This window comes from Antechinus flavipes, chromosome 4 (assembly GCF_016432865.1).
Source record: "Antechinus flavipes isolate AdamAnt ecotype Samford, QLD, Australia chromosome 4, AdamAnt_v2, whole genome shotgun sequence".
Classification (NCBI taxonomy): Eukaryota; Metazoa; Chordata; class Mammalia; order Dasyuromorphia; family Dasyuridae; genus Antechinus; species Antechinus flavipes.
In genome coordinates this window covers 123167418-123180769 of record NC_067401.1, presented here as the reverse complement: position 1 = coordinate 123180769, position 13352 = coordinate 123167418, and the positions used below count along the sequence as shown (strand labels likewise).

At 42.8% G+C, this 13352-nt stretch overlaps 1 protein-coding gene across 4 annotated transcripts in view; it reads left to right on the top strand.

Annotated features, from left to right (window-relative positions):
* Positions 1-206: 206 nt before the first annotated feature.
* Positions 207-13352, top strand: part of HLF (HLF transcription factor, PAR bZIP family member) — an 81892-nt gene continuing 68746 nt past the window's right edge. The window contains exons 1-2 of one of the 4 annotated variants that reach the window (XM_051994246.1): positions 207-498; positions 2617-2949. In XM_051994246.1, coding sequence (XP_051850206.1) covers positions 384-498; positions 2617-2949 — 448 coding nt within the window. In that variant the 5' untranslated portion in view covers positions 207-383. The other 3 variants (XM_051994247.1, XM_051994249.1, XM_051994248.1) reach the window with 3 other exon arrangements.

The window sequence follows — 13352 nt, the reverse complement described above, 5'->3', positions numbered from 1 at the left end:
ACAGCCCCCTCCTCTGTTTCTGCAATTTTCACCCTAACATTTTGCAGAGGAGGGTGTCTGAGAAGGGTCTTGCAGGAACCCGTCTAGCACTTCGGCCGCTTGCCCAGGACCAGCTATTTCCTGAAACTTCTGTATTTTTCATTTGTGTGTGTGTGTGTGTGTGTGTGTGTGTGTGTGTGTGTGTGTGTATGCACTTGATTATATTAGCATAATTTCCCTTACACTCCTCTGGCTTCCCCACAGCCCAGGAGGAGTACACGTTGACAGGAAGGAAAAGTGAATTGGGGCTGGGGGTTGGGGGGGGAAGGGGAGGATTTTTTTTTTTTTTTTTGCAAACAGAAAAGAGAAGGGAAAAAAAAAAAAAAAAAACCTAGTACACCGAGATGGAGAAAATGTCCCGACCGCTCCCCTTGAACTCCACGTTCATCCCTCCCACTTACGGCGTGCTCAAGTCCCTGCTGGAGAACCCCCTGAAGCTGCCCCTGCACCCCGAAGACGGTGAGAGTCACCACTGCTGCCGCCGCTGTTTATCTTCCTCGGGTTCCTCTGGTTTGGAGAAAGAGACCTCCACGGCTGGGGCTTTCCCTGACTTTGCTTTTCTTCCTGGGCATCCACCTTGTATCTCCAGCTGCCTTCACTGCACCCCGCTCCCCACTTTACCTTCCTCATTCTCTTCTCTCTACCCTTTCTTGCACTCCCCAGAGCCAAACCCGGTGCTGCTTCTGCTTGGATGCAATTGAGGATTGGCTCTCTCACCCGCTCTCCTTCTCCCTCCCCTCCTCCTCCATCACCCACCCCCGAATCGTCTTTCCGCTTTATTTTAAGTAATTCTGGGAGCAAGTGCCCAACCTCTGTGGTTTGTTCAGCTGTGCAGGTAGGAGCTGATGCAACTTAAATTAGGGGTGGGGTGGGATGGGGAAAGTTCCCCCTCCCCCCCATTAGCTATTCCCACGAGTAAAGTTAAAGGCAACTAGAAGAGAGGAGCTTTGAGAGGTGAGAGTGTAAATGTCTACTTTACCTGGTTTTGAGGGACTCTTGGAAAGAGGTTTGCAGGCAGCAGTCCATGAACAGTGTAATATAGTAATGGGATCAAGGTTGTTTTTTATTTTTATTAAGTAATTGAGAGTGTGGATAAGAAGAGTTTTTAGAGGCGTTTTTATTTTCAGAAGTTGAAAGGGATGTAGTGGGGGAAGAGATGGGCTTTTCTGGTAAAAGCTGATCTTCTAGCCAGTTTCTCCGGTCAGTTTCTCTTTCTACCTTTACTGGTGGGAGAGGACTTGGAAGGATGCTCACGTGTAAAGTAAGACCAAGTCTCATGACGTTCTGGCATATTAAAGGTGTTGAGGAAAGATAGTTCGAGACATAGACTCCACTACTTCCCCTCCAATCCTCAGCCAGCAAAATGTATTATGCTAGAAATGTGATAAATTTGTGACTTAAGGCTTCTGTAATTCTGTTTCCCAGCAAATCACGACAGTAAGTCTAGTCATTTGTAGTATAAACTCTTCTAAATGACTCCCTTAAAATTAATTTCAGGAAATGTGTACCTTCTTTTCTTAATCTAGACCTATTTGCTACGAATTTTAGGGACTTGTTAAATTTCCGTAATGCAAAATGCATGTAATCCCCTTTTCCCAAGAAGAATCCGCTTTGAAAAAAAAAAAAAAGACCGTGTTAAAGAAATAATATATTTTAGCTTGACAGTGTTCAGCATTCTAATCCAAGCTGTCAGGAAATTGACAGCACTCACGATCCTGGTGTTTAGGGAATTGAAATCAGGTACTTAGGGGCCAGATTCCCCTACGGGACTCAAGGCGGTTGAAATTAACATGTCAAATGATCAATTATGCATTGAAGGAAATATCAGGTATTTGCCTTTACAAGATAGCTGCATGCACATGTATTAGTACTGTGTGTATGCAAGTGCTATCTGTTAAGCAACAGCTGTGTTTCTTGAAAAGTTGTAGACAAATACCATTGTTGTTTTTTATTTTAAACGAAATCATCTTAAGAAGCCTCCCGGTACTAAGCATTTGAAGAAACATCTTGGTGGCCTCTTATAAGAAGTTTTTTATCAAATAAAAAGCCCCCCTGAATAATTAATGTATTTTATAAATCTGGATTTTTATGAACCCCATGTAGAGTTTACTGAAATTGAGATATACCTGTATAGAGTCGGTGAATGTGTGTGTAAAATCCAAATGCTGTTAGCCTTAAAGGTGTTTGTAAGTAATCACAATAAAGATTCTCCCTTACTGTAGATGTAAATTTTTTATGTCCTCCGACAGAACTCAACTGTGCAACTGATTGCCCCATTGTGGGCGCTTATGGATCAGCCTTATACGGCCAGCTTTTATCTTAGCTCATACTGAAGCCCCATCCAGTAAAGCAGTTGCCTCTTTCCAAAGTAAATAGGGAGATTGCGAAAAGCAGAGGGAACTAGACTTTTAACTCTGGATTATCTGAGGTCCAATGAGGACAAATGCAGGGGGACAGAGTGCCATTTGGGATGAAAAAAATCCCCAAGTGATTTTTGGAAGGAGAGACTAGTGAGAGAGAGGAGCAGGATTAGTTTTCCTTAAAAAGAAAAAAAATAACTTTTGTTTTCTGTTCTAGCATTTGGTAAAGAAAAAGACAAGAAGAAACTGGATGATGACAACAGTAGTCCTATGGTCCCGCAGTCTGCTTTCTTGGGGCCCACCCTGTGGGACAAAACCCTTCCTTATGATGGAGATACTTTCCAGTTGGAATATATGGACTTGGAAGAATTCTTGTCAGAAAATGGCATCCCCCCCAGCCCCTCTCAGCATGATCACAGCCCCCACCCCCCTGGACTGCAGCCAGCAACCTCAGCCGCCCCCTCTGTCATGGACCTCAGCAACCGGGCCTCCACCTCGGTGCACCCCAGCATCTCCTCTCCGAACTGCCTGCAGAGCCCCATCAGACCAGGTAAACCTCCTGGAAGGCTGCCCCCCCCACAGGGTGGGGAGGGAGGGAGATGGAGGCTTCCTGGCCATGCCCAGGAATTGGAGAACCACAGGGGCCTCAGCTTGGAGAGACATTTGGTACAGGGGAACTATGTCCTGACTCTGCAGTCAAGAGGATCTGGGTTCAGATCCTCCTCTGCTCAGGTTCAGGGCCTCTAGTTTACTCATCTGTGAAACAAAGCAGTTGAACTTGGCGACTTAAGAAGGTCTCTTCCAGCTCTCAATCTTTCTACCAATCCTCATATATCTTCTTTGTTTTTTTTTGTTTTTAATGATCAAATTACTCAGATAACAGGTAGAAATTGGTATTTCTTTCAGGGCTTAACTTAATGGCTTGTACATAGTAGATGCTTAATAAATGTTTTTTGATTTAATTTTCTTGCCTGAATGATTCAGATAGGTTTCCTGTACTGCTTCAGTTTTCTTGGTGTCTAGACCTTCATTTTATAGCTCTATAGATTTGGCATGAAGAAAATAAACTGAGAAAAGATAGGAGAATAATTGGGGGTGAGAAACAGCATCCTTCAGTTTGGGGGTCTTGATAGTCAGACTGAGAAATTTAAGTCAGAAAAAGAGATTGACACTTTTAAGAGTCTAGAACTGATCTTCCCCACTCTTATGATGACTTTTAACCATTTTGTTGAGATTCTCAACTTAGATTTTCATCAAAAACCAGACCTCTGGTTTAATCTCACTTTGTTTCCCCAAAATTGTCTATAGATACAATGTTTGATTTAAAAAAGTACTATTTTAAGGTGCATTGTGGGTGCTCAATATTTAAAAGAACTTTATGGCAAATTCTCTCCCCCCCAAATGGTCTCATTTTAATTGCATTTGTGTCTTGCCTAGAATTTCATGGGATATATAACTGGTACTTAAAATCCCTTCTGCACATGAAAGACAGAAAGATATCTTGTTTGCAGGCCTACAAAGTTTTGCTCAGTGCAAAATGGGGGGAAAGAAAGAGACTTTCATATTTGGGTAATTAGGAAGAAAGATGTAGCCAAAGAAGCCATCAGGGTCTGTAGTCTGAAGGGAATGTGTCAATGATGGGATGTATGAGAGATCTTTATTACAGTCTTTCTCCTGTGTAGCAATTTCTGGGACACAATGAGAGAGAATGAAAATAGAAAGAAACCATGTGAATAAGAAAACTGTTCTCTTAAAATGGAGTTGGAGTTGGGAGGGGGGGTGTCTTTTCAACTCCTCCTTCTCCAAGTTGGAATCCTAACACTGAACCTCTTACCTCCTCTGTAACAGAACCTTGGGAAATCCATCCCTTTCTTGGGATGTGTTCTTGGGCTATAGCAAATGGGTCATGTTATTGTTAGAGGTATCTGCTTGTGAGAAGATTGGCCAGAGAAATCAATAGCCTTGTACAATTAGAAAAGCAGAAGCAAAAAATCCAAAGGAAAAGCAAATGTCCAAATAGAAATAGGCTCCAGCATTGCAGTTGTTCCCCATGTTTTGTTTTATGTATCTTATTTCCCCAAATACCTTCTTTTCAGAAGGCTTTGCACTAGTCTTAGAGGGATTAGGACATGTCTTGTTTCATTTTTGCAAGGTAGGGCAAGTAACTCCTCCCAGAATTAAATACTAGGGAGTGCATTCTGCAGGATAACTACTTCATGTGGGTATTTCAGTCCCAGTAAAGCATGAATAGGCACTATGCCCTTTTGCTTTTTGACCTAATTAACTTATAATCTATCAATTAATATTTATTGAACAATTCCTGTGTTCAAATGTGTAGCTTGCATAGGGAATTGGCTTTATTCTAGCTAACGCTTGACAGTCCTAAGACCAGACTCTGCCTCCCCATGTCTATTCTTGTTGAGTAAGAATCAATACGGTGATTTCTCCCCTCTCCCCTCCCCCCATATCCCCCCAGACATGGTAAAAAGAAATGGACATCTTTAGAGTCTACCTGGCAGAGTTCATTTGTTTCTCATTGACCTGGTTCTTTTAGTGATCTTGGGTCATCACCTCCTACCTTCTTGCTGTTCCAGAGTTCCACCCCATAGTGTTAGAAATCTTGAATATGAAAGTGCATCTCTTCATCTCTGTTGATTTAAAAACAACAACAAAAAACCTATCCAAACAGGCTTTGAAGGCTTTTTCTCTAGAGGCAAACTGTGCTTGAAACTCATTTTCTTTTAGACACTGAAATCTTAACAATAAATTTTAGTTTAAAAAAAGACTTTGCAAACAGCTATTTTCTTCAAATATATTAATTTTAGTTAGAATATTAGTTCCTTGTTTAGGCAGTACTGCTAATTTTAAAAAATATAGTACATTCTATTATTATTCTCAAAATGGCCAGAGAAATGGAGGAAAGTCAGAACCTAGTTCAATGTGTCGGACTCCATGTCTTGGTGGATATGAGTGAGAATTTCACAAGATGGGCAGGTGTGAGTGGTTTGCCATTTGCATTCTTGGAGGGAAAAATCTGCTTTGATGAAATCACAGTATTAGAGTGTTAGTATCAGAGCTCAAAATAACAGAGAAGGCCATTCAGTTAATAAACATTTATTAAGGGCCTTCCATGTACCAGGCTCTGTGCCAATAAAACAGAGGAAGATAAAAGACATTTCCTGTTCTCAAAAAGCTTACAATCTAGTGGAGAGAGCCGTCATCAGAACCAGGAAGAACTGGGCTAAGTCCGGTCTGAAATACACTTAATGTGTGATCCTCTCTAAGACTTTGAGTTGTAGGGAAGGAGCCAATCTGCGTGGGTGGAGGGCCTTGAAATTTCTTTCTACCCGTGATGTGCTGGAAACAATTTGTAAATTTTTAGTGTGAGGATTTATGCCTTAGAAATCATCACTCACTACAAATCAGGGCTTCGTTGATTGTCCAGACATGAGAAAGTGTTGGAGAAAATGTTTGTTTCCCCCTCCTGGAGAGCTGGTTGTAAAACACCCTAGGTCCAATCTGTAAATATTGCGTAGCTTTCAGGAATCCCGGGAGTCATTAGCTTGTTGAGAAGGTGTGTGATACTAATAAAAATGTATTTATCCGCTATTAGCATGTTGGTAAAACTAAGATGTCAGGCTGATCTGGAGATAATTAGAGTGCAGTTTTACTAAACATTTGTATTCTGCTATTTGCTCAGCATGTATCCTTTAAGCCATGCTTAATAGCACCATGTCACCAATGGTGCCTGGTTGGGAAAAAGGAAATGAAGCTGTAAGCTGACATCTTATATATGTCTTTTTCAAGACCCAGTCTTTTTTGGAATAGTCAAATGAGCTTCCTGGTGAGGAGCATCTCACCCCAATTTGACCCTGATTCCCTATCTTACCTGCTCATATTAAAACAAGTGGGATCCACTTTGTCAAGTAAACTGAAAGAATGACATTTATATGACTGATTTCCCTGATTTTGGGGGAGAATTTTGTTCTTCCATTGGAGTTTGTGCTATTTATCTTTGGGGTCTATAAACAGAATAATTTTTTTTAATTAAATGTTTTTTTTTTCCAATTGCCTACATGTAAAAATTTTTAACATTTTTTTTTTTGAATTTTGAGTTCCAAATTCTTTCCCTTGCTCTCCTCCCCCTGTCATTAAGAAGGCAAGCTGTTTGATATGGTCTGTACAGGACAAGCAGGATAATTTGAGGATTCAATAAAACAATGAATTAAAAGATGTCCCCATGAGCTGAAAGGCTCCTTCCCCTGGCTTCCCAGGAGCTCTTCCTCCCAGAGGCTCCCAAGCCAGCCAACATTGCACTGCATTTGGTGGTTTTATTAGCAGGCTCGGGCCAAAGGCCCAGGTTCCCCGTGTTTGGGAGGAGGTGGGGCTTCGTTTGGAGAAATGGGAATCTGCCTGCTTGCATTGAGGAGGGCCCTGAAAAGTGGTTGGTTTAGGACAGCAGCTCCATGGAGGAGAGGTATCCACAGTGTACAAAGGCAGGATTATGTCTGTCTCAGACTAGCCAAGCCAGTTCCTAAATTGGTTCCTTGTGGTGTCCTATGTTTTTGTTTTGTTCTGTTTTTGCGCAGCTGGGACTAGCCTGTCTACCCTGGTAGAAAAGTGAGGGGACCTCCTGCTTGCCTTTCAACTATCCCTTTCCTGGGCTTGAGTTCCTCTGGGAATGAACAAGGTTTCACTGTCAGGTCAGAACCCTGTGGCAACAAGACTTTATGGCCCACAGGTAGCCGTGCAGCTGGGAGGGACCTCAGAGGCCTCATGGTCCATGTTGCAGATGAAACTAAGGCCCAGGGAGATGGAGCAGCTTTCTCTGGGTCCCACATCTAGCAAGTGGAGGAAGGATTTCATGGAGGAGGATGTTAGATTTGGATCTATTCTGCTCTAGAAGGTAGAAGGAGAAAAAATGGAGTTTACAAAGAAACCATTCTAGGCTCGAGGAAAAAGAACTTCCCAATGCTTTGGGCTATCCAAAAGTGAATGGATGAGTTTGGTCCAGTGTTAGACAAGATCTATAAATAGAAGCAGGATGACCGTGTCTCAGCTCCATTTGTAGTGGGGATTCCTTCCATATATGAGCTGAACGTCCTTTTGAACTCTGTGATTCCAAGAAGCGACTGAGGAGAGAGTAGAACCCAGTTTTGCTTGTTTTGTTCCAAATCTGGGTTCCAGATAGTTAGTCTTAAGTAAAAAACTGAATCATAGATATCTGCTGAACTTCTCACATGCGACTTGTCACTTGCCTCATCTTCCATGCTTTATGCTTTCCAGTATCCCTTTACATGTTGTCTTCCCCTGTTAGAACAGAGGGCAATCCTTATCTTCCCCTGTTAGAATATAAGCGTCTTGAAGGCAGGCGTCTTTGCTTGATTATATTTTTATCCTCAGTGTTTAGCATGTGCAGGAAACAGTTAATAATGTTCATTTATTGACAGCTGAACTTTTTACATGTGGCTTCATTTCCCTCCCTTTCCAGCACCTCTTTGCCTATTATCCTCCCTTGTTAGAATATAAGCTCTTTGAGGGCCAGAGCCTCTTGATTTTTTTATAATTGTGTCTACAATGCTTAGCACAACTGCTTCACACTTAGTAAATGTTTTTAAAAATGTCTTATCGGGGCAGAATTCTGAGGAGCCCAGAAAGCAGGCGAAAAGGAAAGAAGTGAAGGGCTGGATGGGAACCTCATTGTACTTTTAGTAAGGAATTGAAATGTTGCTGGTCTTCTCTGGCCAAAGTTTGGGCCGCTGGCAGTGGGGGAGATGCATGTAGTTTAAGATGTCCAGTGTAGGGGCCACACGTGAGGCTGTGCCAAGGCCACCGGACTGGCTTGCTTTTAACCAGACAGCTGTGGGCTGCAGCCTCAGGGTCTGCCTTCCTCAAGGGTCTGCAGGCTGTAGGTTTTCCCAGATGTCGGCGTGAATCGTCTGCAAGCAGGCAGCAGCAGCGAGGGATGATTGCAGTGTGGCGTAGGGTACATTTCCCCTCCAGTATTTGGGAAAGTATCTCTAATCCGTCAGGATCAAGGAGCTTTCAAAGGGATCTAGCTGGCTTTGTTTTCATTGGACTGTTGGGATGCCAGGTGAGCTTCTTCATTCTGTATACAGAATGATTTGATTTTTTTCCCCTTGTATAAGCCTTGTACCTGGCTCTTCTTCATATTATCTGGTTTTATTTCAGTAAATACTTGTTAGTGGTGTGATAGTCCCAAAGAATTTCAACCTCACCAAACCTCGGTATTCTCATCTGGAAAGTGGGAGTGACAATACTGTCATGAGCCTCCCTGATGTTAGAGTTAAGTGTTGTTATGTATATAAAGTGCTTTGCAAACTAAACTACTGTAATAATTGTTTGTTAACCATCAGTCAACAAGCATGTGTTAAGAGTACACAAGACATTATGCCAGGTATGGAGGATATGCATTTCAAATTGAGATATTCCCGACTTCAAAGAGCTTACATTCTACGGGGACAGACATAGCATGTCCATTTAGAAGTAACTACAAGATATATATACAAAAGAACTGTCGAATTTATTTACTAAAAAATACTTAATTGTTTTGGGGGGAGTTGGGTAGGCCGGGAGGAAATCAGGAAGGCCTTGAAGTATTTGTCACTTAAGCTGACCCTTGAATGGATGGACTTCTTTGAGGTTCCAAGAAAATGAGTAGAAAAGGGAGAGTATTCCAAGCATGAGAGGTAGCCTGGACAGAGGCCAGAAGGCAAGGGATGGAATGTCATATGTAGAGATGGGCGGGAGGCCAATTTGGCTGGAGTGTGGAATTCAATTAACATTTATTAAGCACCTACCATGTGCCAGGTACTGTACTAAGTGCTGGGGATACAAATGTATGAGGGGAAGTAAATCATTCTGGAAAGATCAGCAGGAGCCAGGTCATGAAGGACTTTATATTTAAAAAAAAAAAAAAAAAGAAAGAAAGAAAGAAAGAATGTATTTTGTCTTAAAGGCAGTAGGGAGCCACAGATAATTCTAAGGGCAGGAGGGTGACATGGGCAGCTGTGTGAAGGGTGTGTTGGAAAGGGAAGAGCCTGGGGGCAGGGGGCTAGTCAGGAGGCTATTGTTCTAATCCAGGGAAGAGGTGATGAAGGCCTGGACTAGGGTGATTATGATGATGAGTATTTATGAAGCACCTTCTGTGTGCTAGAAGCAGTGCTTGGAGCCATGAGACAAACGTGAGAATGAAGTAGCCCCTGTCTCCATCCTGAGACACGATCCCTAGGGATGCCACAGACACGCTTATTTGGTGTCTGAATCAGGGAAAGGAGTGGAATGGCCGCCTTCCTGCCCTTTCCCCAGCCCCCAGGAGCTGCCACACAGGATCTCTTCCTCTCATTCTACCTCCCACGATGGTGTGCACACTTTGAATCATGTCCCCGCCTGCCCTGCCCTCCCCTTCCCCTCCCGGGGCAGCATCTGGCCACCTCCCTATTGCCCATCCACTCCTGCTCCTTGCTGCCATGAGCCCTGCCAGCTCCCTTGCCCTCCCTGCACACCCACGCTCACGTGAGCCCTGGCAGCAGAGGCTGCCTGAAGGTCCATGTGCCATCGGCACGTGGCCATGCCCTCTGGAGTCTGAGACACTCTGGGTGGTGATCTGTTTCTCTCTCTCCGTCTCTGTCTCTCTGTTTGTCTCTCTCTCTCTTCCCCTCTCTCTCCTCCCCCCTCCCCCCATCTCTGTCTCTTCTCTCTCTCATTCTGTTTCTCCCTCTCTCTCCCCTCCACTCTCTCTTTCTCTGTCTCTCCCTCTCTCCTCTTCCTCTCCCCCTCCTTGTCTCTGTCTCTCTGTTTCTTTGTCTCTCTCACCTTCCTTCTCCTTTTCCCTCTTTGCCCCTCCCATTTCTCCCTCCCTCCTTCCTCCCTCCTTCCTTCTCTTCTTCCCTCTCTCCTGATCGGGAAGATTCTGCCCCTGAACAGAGTCAAACTGATAGGAGAAAAACCAAGCTAGGTGGGGACATCTCTCAAGCCAGGGAAATCTCTCTGCCCTGCACAGCCACTTCCAAAGCCCATCTTCTTTCCTCTTCTCTCTCTCTTGCTGATGGGGCCTGAATATTATTGAGGGGTCCAAGATTTTTTTCAAGTCACTCCATTCCAAAAGCCAGGAGAGTGTTTCCTCCACAATCTTATGCATGTCAGATGAGAAAAATATGAAGAGGCAGGGGGATGATAGAAAGATATACAGCCAGTCAGAATAGGGAGAGAATGAGAGGGAAAGCTCAGAGGTATTTGGTAAAGCTTAATATAGGAAGGCAGATAGTTCTAAATTGGGGTTCTTGGCTACCTTTCCTTTGAACTTTGACTAATTGTGTTGATCGTAGTTTATTTCTCTGTAAATTGGGGATAATAACATAGGCACTTTTTCCTTAATGGGATCATTGTGAAGGAGACACTTTGAAAATCATGGGATTTATTATTTCTCTGTGACCATTTTTAATGTCTTAAGTGAAAAATGACAGGGAGAATGAGGCTAGTTAGGCACAATCAGTAGCACTTGTAGATGCCTTAAGGTTTGAAAAGCACTTTAGAGAGGTTATCTCATTTGATCTTACAACAGCCCTGGAAGGGGGGAGGGGGGGAATTTTTAATCCCTTTTTTATGGATGGGTAAATTGAAGCCCATGAAGGTAAATGACACAGGATTTCACAGAGTACATATTTAAGGCAGGGTTTGAATTTGGGTTGTCCTGACTCTCAAGTCCAACACTGTTCACTACTCCAGCTAGCTATCCTTGAGAACGTAGTAATATAGAAAGACCCAAGAATCCTAGGATTGTATAGCTATGGAAGGACTGAACAGAAATTCCTTTGCAGCTGTATCCAGGAATATTGTCACCTGGGAGAGAATTAGTTGAGTGTGAGGATGTAGGGTAGAGAGGATGGTCTGACTTCATGGTCCAGCTGGGTCCCTGGGGATGGTGCAGGGGTGGAGTTAAGTCCTTCCAGGAGGGCTGCACAGTGGCAGGAATGAGGACGACAGGAACTTCCTCTCTTAAGAACTCCACCCCTCTATGGGACAAAGCTCCATTTGTCCAGTGCTAGCTATAGTTTTGTTTCTTCTAGCAATATCATTTTAGAGATGGGGAGAACTGAGGCCCAGAGACAGAAGTAGTTTGCTAATTTAGGTGATGCTGAGGATAGACTGCTGGCTCTGGAGTCAGGGAGGCCTGAGCTCAAATGTAGCCTCCCTTAATAGCTGTGTGACTCTGGGCAACTCAGTTACTGTCTGCCTCCGGTTTTTTGGATTGTAAAATTGGGGTAATAATAGCTCATTATGAAAAAGACACTTTGTTTCTTCTTTACAAAGCACTTACCTCCCAAGGTTGTCTCGAGGATCAAATAGCATATTAAACATGATATTTGTAAAGCACTTATTTTGTAGAACTTTTTTCCTCTCTCCCCCCTTGCCTGCCTGCCTGCCTTCCTTCCTTCCTTCCTTCCTTCCTTCCTTCCTTCTTTCCTTCCTTCCTTCCTTCCTTCCTTCCTTCCTTCTTTCCTTCCTTCCTTCCTCTCTTCCTTCCTTCCCTCCTTTCTTCCCTCTTTCCTGCCTTCCTTCCTTCTTCCCTCCACTTCACTTATTAACAGAAAAAGAATTTGAACTCAGGTCTTCTAATCTCAAATCAGTGTTTTTCAACTATAGTACCAGTTCCTCTGAAGGGGAAGGAAGTGTGGTGTAGAGTTTGTGTTTATTTCTGTAATGGGAGAAATTTCAGTGAATCTGTTCTTGCACTTGACATTTCACCCCTTGGTATATAGGACGTTTCCAGAAGGCCCAAACATTAGCCTATTAACCCAGCCTTTGCTTCCTAACTTGGCTTAGTGCTTCCCTTGAGAACGTGGGACCTCTTGGCCTATGATGTACTGGACCTGTCAAAATCACTTGTGTTGGAAGGCTGTTTCTTTAGATTTCGTTTACCCTGGGGAGCCCTGCTTTCAGCCTTAATGTTCTGAAGTTGTTTTTGGTTGAATCCCAAACAGCAAAATAAGTTCTTTGGGGAGATAATATCTCCTCTGAGCTAGGCTTCATTCCCACAGTCACGGGGACAGCAGTAGTACAGGTGTATCCCTTGAATCTTTATTCCTTCCTTTTTATTTTTCTTCTGACCCATATTCTGGCCCACAGTAATCCTGACTCTTCAAAGTCTCCAAATCCTGGGGTGCTCCTGGGTTAGATGATGATAATGACTCCCTTCACCTGCCTCTCCACAAAAGTTTACAAAAGGAGCCCTTGACCTCTTTTGTTTCATGGATCTCCTTGCCAGTCTGGTGGAGCTTGTGAACCCATAGTTTTGAGGGGTTTTTTGACTCTTAGTATTTTTAAGTGCATAAAATAAAATATAGAGCCTTACAGAGAAAACTGATTATGTTGTAATAAAGATGCATTTTTTTCCCCCATCAAAAATCATGGAGCCCTCAGAGATCCATGGAGTCCAAGGTAAAAATCCCTGGTTTACAAAAATATTAATGTCAGTTCAATCAGAAGGAACTTGTTTATGTTTTTTAAATTTTTTTCTATTGCCATACATTTTTCTCTCTCCTTTTTCTCCCTTTTCCTTCCTCCCTATACTTGGAAAAAAAATAAACAAAATACTTATAGTAAATATAAATATAAAATATAAATAAAGCAAAAAAAAAAACTTATATAATTCATGTTCAAAAGTATGTCCCAATCTATCACCTCTCTGATAGAAGAGGGGCAGCATGCTTCATCATTGGCCTTATGTTGATTTGAACTTTTAAGTAACAATTGTTTGTTTTTGCAATGTTGTTACTGTATAGTATATATTTTCTCTTGGTTTTACTCACTTCAGTCTCTATTAGTTCATACAAGTTTTGCCTTGTTTCTCTGAAAACATCTTCCCTCATATTCATAACACCATAATTTGTCTAATTAGTTTTCAATTGATGGATGCCCTCTTAGTTTCCA